This window comes from Arachis duranensis, chromosome 8 (assembly GCF_000817695.3).
Source record: "Arachis duranensis cultivar V14167 chromosome 8, aradu.V14167.gnm2.J7QH, whole genome shotgun sequence".
NCBI classification, from domain to species: domain Eukaryota; kingdom Viridiplantae; phylum Streptophyta; class Magnoliopsida; order Fabales; family Fabaceae; genus Arachis; species Arachis duranensis.
Window position 1 is genome coordinate 1,141,341 of NC_029779.3, and position 6,707 is coordinate 1,148,047.

The following is a 6,707-nucleotide window of genomic DNA, read 5'->3' on the forward strand; positions in this document are numbered from 1 at the left end:
ACCATGTCGAAAGATGACACCACAATCTGCATCTGATGACAGTACTGTCTGTATTTCTTATCCACCTAATTCAACCATATCACAAATTAAACACTATTATATGATATGATCCAACAATTACCAAGGATATTTAATTTACCTCATCCAACAAGGTCAGAAGCTTTGTCTTCTTTTCTAATAAACTCTGGCGTTCTTCGGCTGATAATTCATTAGGAGGTTTGACATTATTTTGCAGAGATTGACTGTTACATTTTCCATCAGAATCCTTGGAGCCACCATCAATGCCATTATTGAACTTTTCTTGTTTCTCCATTCCAGGTTGCTTCAACAAAGCCTTTCGGACACCAACTATTTCATCAAGTAACTCCTGTGCTGCCTTAAGATAGTGTGAGTTCAATACACCGTTTGAGAATGATCCTTGAATGCATGGATCAGAGTTATTGGAATTGTACAAACCCTCTCTTTTGGCACTTTCATGAAAGCCTCCAGAAGATAAAGATACCATGCATTCAGCAGCAGCAGTAGTTCCATCATACTGGTATTGAAAGGAAGAAACAGATGTACCTAGACTAAGAGATAACCCTTGGCCATGTACATTTTGTTCACCTCCTACAAAAGAATTACATGCTGGATCAACCATGTTTGGTGCTCCAACGGATCCATTATTGTTGTAGTTATGAGACAATAAAGGATTCCCAGACAACATCTCAGCATAGGATCCTGAAGAGAATGCTTGGTTGGGATACATTTCTATAGATTTCGAGAACTGCTCAACTGCAGTAAAGTTTTTTGAGCCACGCACACAAAATTAATAAAATAGAAATTACCGTATACTCAAAGGAAAAGAAAACGTTGTCATAAAGCAAACGTGGTCGTCACTACTGTTAGGCTAATGTTCAACACTGTTGTTGTATATATTAATTTTCCATTATGTTGCATTGGTTTGAGGATATACAGGAACTACATACTATATAGTATAGTACATATTTATATTTTATTTACGTTTTCAAAGCACAAAAGGGTCAACACATCCACCATATATTAAGCTTATGCAAAGATGGAATTCACAAACACCAACATAGCTAAGAAAAAATAAACCAAATCTGAAACGAAACAAATCGAAATCCCCATAATTCAACACTTGGAACTAACCACTCTGCATAGATTAATTAAGTAAATAGCTCAAAGATCTCTTACAAAGTCCAAGCGAAAGAAAAATCTAAGCTGGTTATAAGCACCTTATTCATTGGTTCTAATATACACTAAGTTCTAACTTTTGCTTTATTGTAATCATGAAATCCCACTGTGTGAGAACAACACGCACTTTGAGCTAGCATAATGAACAGAAGAAAACAGTGGATAAGGATAAACTCATAAAAGTGAAATACCTGAAAGAAAGTGGTGGGTACTCAGTGCAAGGAAGCTAAGGTAGGGAGTAATAAGAGTGAAAAACGGAAAACTAACCAGTAAAGAAAGAAGATTAAAGGAAAGAAGGGGAGAGAGCCTAAGTGAGAAAGAGATGTGGAGAAACAAGAAATGGAGGAGACAAAATTAAAACAAAAACAAAAAACCTTAGTGTGAGGAAGGGCAGACATATGGCAATCCCAAGAGAGATACTTGAAACGAAGAGCCACAACTACTTCCTTTTCATTGGAACAACGGCACCAACCAATCCAAACATATCATTATTATATTTTCATTTTTAAATCATTAAAAAAATAACACCGCACCCATGACTTGTTTGCTTCCTTGATTGCTTGCGGATGTTAACACCAACTACCCTCTCTCTCTCTCTCTCTCTCTCTCTTTTCTCTTAACGTGAAAATATATAAAAAGTTAAAAAAGTTAAGAAATTATGGTATTGGTAAAAAGGAATAAATAATTAGTAAATTTTAACGTCAATCATTATCGAGTTTCTCACGTGTGACAAAAGTTATATCATAAATTGTGTCATGTTCAAGTGTGTGTATATGTGTGTGTGTGGTTGTTTGCTTACAAGGGTTCAAGGCATAACCACCAGTTGGTGGACCTGTAGCTTGGTGTAACACCTCCCCTCCCTCCTTTAAAACTTAACGCATAAATCTTAATTAATTATGAATAAATTAACAATCATATTGCTATCCCTTTCTCCATCCCCATGCGTTGAATTTGAATTGATCATCCATTACAGAATTGAAGAAGAACTGAACAACCGTGATCAAGATTCACGAATGTGTGAGGCACAGACTATATACTATATAATTTAATTTGGAAATTAAATTTATAATGTTTTTGTATGAATAAAAAGGAGAGAATATCAAGGTTGGCCGGATTGGGTATTAAGGAGTAGGTGAAAGTGACAAATTCACGCGTCGACGTGTACGCTTCATGTCCTCTTCTAATTGGAACCCACCACATCATCATCTTTCTCTCTGTGAATGATAATTTGAGAAAAAAACTTAAACGATTTCTAATAATTATTTTAAAAAATAATAAAATTTTCAAAAAAAAAAATCGGTCTCTAATATTTATTTTTATAGAACTGATTAACTCTTTTGTTAATATTTTTTATTATTGACACAAAGCCTAATCAATTTTATAAAATTAAAGATCAAAAACTAAAAAAAATAATTGTTTTTTGTTGAAAAACTCGTAATCTCTTCTAAAAAATTATCACAGAGACTACACTGGATATTGACTTTATATTTTTGAATAGTTAATATTAACTTGTATTTGATTAATGGCGTGTGCATATATATTCATGTAAATGACTTACGAGGATCAAATTTGAAAAGGAAATACACTTAGACGCTATTAAATGGCAAAAGACTTTTGAACTAAAAAATTGTTTTATTGGAGAAATAGTCAAGCATCAATAGGAAAGAATATTTCATTTCTGAGAAATTTTCTTTTCTCTATCTTCTGTCATCTTCCCCGGCCATACTATTTTTTCATAAATACTTTATTTTGTCTTCTTGCATCCTTGTGATTCATTTGACTTTCGGGGTAAGAGAAAATTGTTGTGTCAATTTTTCTTAAAATAAAAACAAAAAGAAGAAAAAGAAAAACAACTGTCAAGATGATTTATGTATGATACAAGTAGCAATGATATTTGGATAAAGAAAATTATACATTACTATGAGCTTTCATTTCTTTTTCTAGCTTTGTAATTAACATTGCTGAATGTTAACAGAGGTATTTGATCCCATATTTCTAATTAGCTTCCTCATGAAGTGGACCTAGGCACCTAGCTAGTCAGGTAGGTTCCTCTTCCACACTAGTTTAGAGAATCCAATACCTTTCGACCACAAGACATGTACAATAGTAATAATAATATACGATATATAAATATTTTAGAATATCCTAAAAAGTCTTAAAATATCTTAAAAAAATTTTAGAAGACTCTGAAATGTCACGGTAAATTTTAGAAGGTTAGATTTAACTGTATTTATATAGTTTTTTTAGAGTATTTGAGAATGTTCTAGATAGTTCTGGAACGTTCTAAAATGTCCTAGAAGGTCCCGGAATAACCTAGAAAGTTCTAGAAGACTCTGGAATGTCATAGAGTATTCTAGAAGAGTGTGGATGTATATAGGAGTACGAAGAGTAGTATGGAACAATCTAGAAGTATTTAGAGAAATATGGAAAGATAGATATTTGTAATGAAGGTTCTAGATGATTAATCTAGACCGTTGATTAGATTTAATCCAAACCATCCATTGAGGAGGTGGATGGCTATAAATAGGGAGTGAGAGTTAATGTGAGAATCATGTGTAAATCATTTGTAACAAATATTTGAGCAATAAAGTGTTCTTCCACCAAAGCTTCCTTGTTCTCTTGTATTCTTAGCTTTCTTGCTAAGTATTGAGGGTTAGGCTGACTTGGTCTTAACTCAAAAGGTTGAGTAAGTCCGCTGGCATGGTAGCGTTGGAGTGTGTCCAAGGCCGTGACAACTTGGCATCAGAGCAAGGTTCGAGAGGGAGCACAAGTGGTTTGTGGGTATGACTTCTAGTGTAACCATGGAGCATGTTGAGTCTCAAAGGGAAAGGAATGATATTCCTTCTCAATGGGGAGGCAAGAAGGTTCGTTCTTCAAGTGAGCTTAGAGGTAAGGACTCTAACTTCTTAGAAGAGAGAGTTTCTGTGTTGGAGAATATTCTATCCTCTATGGATGAGCGTTTCCAAATGATAGAACACGATAAGGAGACCCTCGAGGCTCACATGTTAGGAGAATTAGATGCTTTCAAAGAAAGCATGCTCCAAATCGAAGAGAAGCTTGAGAATTCTTTGAAGTTATTTGAGGAAGTTCGAGTTTGGTTCGAGGAGGCAAAATCTCAACTAACCATTATAAGGGAGACGACAAAGATTGATCTCCCCAAGGCAAAGGAGTTCAAGGGCGTGAGGGATGCTCGAGAGGTGGAGAACTTCCTATGGTAAATGGAGAGGTACTTCGAAAGACAAGGGGTGGTCGAACAAGCAATAAATATACGCACTGCAGCTCTCTACCTTTCTGATAATGCTACTTTATGGTGGAGGAGAAAATGCGTAGATATAGAGAAGGGTACTTGCAACATTGCCACATGCGAAGATTTCAAAAGGGAATTGAAAAGACAATTCTTCCCTAAGAATGTGGTTTATGAAGCAAGGAAGAAGTTGAGGGAGTTGAAGCATAAGAGTACAATTAGCGATGACGTAAAGGAGTTCACAACTCTCACGCTTCAAATCCCCAACTTAGCATTAGAGGATGCATTGTTCTTCTTCATTGATGGACTCCAACCTTGGGCAAAACAAGAACTACAAAGAAGGAATGTTAAGGATGTCGATGAGGCCATCGTGGTGGCCGAATCACTCACTGAGTATCATAGGGGATACTCTAAACCCAAGTCTTCCTCCAAGCCTAGTTCTACTAAAGGTGGGAGAGACAAGGAGAAGAGTTTTTCAACTAAAAAAGAAGGAAAATACTCTTCAAAGAAAGAGTACGAGGAAAAGAAGAAGCTTTCGTGCCCAAAGGAGGAAGCTTCGTGTGCAAGGACCACACCAAATGAAGGTCCCAAACTAGGGGCTTTGGCATCTATCACCGAGGAACGAGAGGCCCAAACTCAAGCAAATGAGTGTGTTGGATCTATCCAACTCATGAATGCTGTGAAGGACAAAGAGGCAAGCACCGCAGAAAAGAAAGGCTTGATGTATGTAAAGGCCTTTATCAATGAAAAATCCGTCATGGCTATGATCGACACTGGTGCTACACACAACTTCATCACGCCTGATGAAGCAAAGAGACTTGGGTTGAAGATCACCGAAAAGAATGGTTGGTTCAAACCTGTGAATACCAAGGGTGAACCCCTTAAGGGAGTAGCAAAAGGAGTTGAGATGACTCTTAGTTCTTGGAAGGGCCTTGTGGATTTCTCAGTAGCACCCATGGACGATTTCAAAATAGTTATCAGGCTTGATTTGCAAAGGAAGGCAAATATTATACCTATGCCATACTACGACATAGTATGCATCATGGAGAAAGGGTCTCCATGCATGGTCCCTACAGTCTCTAAAGCTGGAGGACCACCGATGTTCTCTGCTATGCAACTCAAGAAAGGGTTTAAGAAAGGAGAGATTACATATTTGGCTCTATTACAAGAGGAGTCAACATCTGAAAGAGAAGAAGTTACTCCTGAAATCAAGGAAGTCCTTGAAGAAAATAAGGATGTGATGCCTCCCGAGTTGCCAAAACAACTACCACCTAGGAAAAAGGTAGACTAGAAGATTGAATTAGAGTCAGGAGTAAAGTCGCTTGCTTTAACACCTTACAGGATGGCACCGCCAGAATTTGAGGAGTTGAAGAAGCAACTCAAGGATTTGCTAGATGCTGGATTCATCCGTCCATTGAAGGCACCTTATGACGCACCAGTCTTATTCCAAAAGAAGCATGATGGTTCATTGAGACTATGCATCGACTATCGAGCACTTAACAAGGAAACCATCAAGAACAAATACCATATTCTTTTGATAGCCGATTTGTTTGATCAACTTGGTAGAGCCAAGTGGTTCTCAAAACTGAATTTGAAATCAGGATATCACCAAGTGAGAATTGCTGATGGTGATGAGCCTAAGACCACGTGTGTCATGAGGTATGGATCGTATGAGTGGTTGGTGATGCCTTTTGGCTTGACCAATTCTCCTGCAACCTTCTGTACCTTAATGAACGAGATCTTTCGACCTTACCTTAATCGGTTTGTAGTGGTCCACTTGGATGACATTGTTGTCTATAGCAATACCTTGGAAGAACATGTAGAACACTTACGAACCGTGTTTAAGATCTTGCGAGAGAATAACCTATATATGAAAAAGAAAAAGTGAGTCCAAAGAAGTGAGTCCACAAGAAAGGGTCCGGTCAAGATTGTGATTGGATAGCAGCCACTTCCACCACACTTTCTTTCTTTCTCTTACTTAGGGAAGAGCTCTGGAGCTTATTACATGGTTATGTCTTGGGAAGAACAAGCAGATGTTACTCGTTCTTACCTCAACAAAGCTGCAAAGAAGATGAAGAAATGTGCAGATAAGAAGAGGAGGCATGCAAGCTATCAAGTGGGAGACAAGGTAATGATTAAACTTCTTTCACAATAATTCCAAGCCTTTTGCAAGGTTCATAAGGGCTCGATCCGCAAATATAAAGGGTCATTTGAGATCATTGGGTGTGTTGGGGAGGTCGCTTATAAAGTACAACTCCCTCCCTCT

General features: G+C 37.3%; 1 protein-coding gene across 1 annotated transcript; it reads right to left on the minus strand.

Moving 5' to 3' along the window:
- LOC107459983 (BEL1-like homeodomain protein 3) lies at nt 1-1,763 on the minus strand (the record flags this gene model as incomplete). The annotated part of the gene is given in 3 exon segments (XM_021128471.2): nt 1-65; nt 140-774; nt 1,389-1,763. Coding segments are annotated over 2 exon segments (674 nt in total), but the record flags the coding sequence as incomplete, so codon positions are not given.
- Between the last annotated feature and the right edge of the window lie 4,944 nt (nt 1,764-6,707).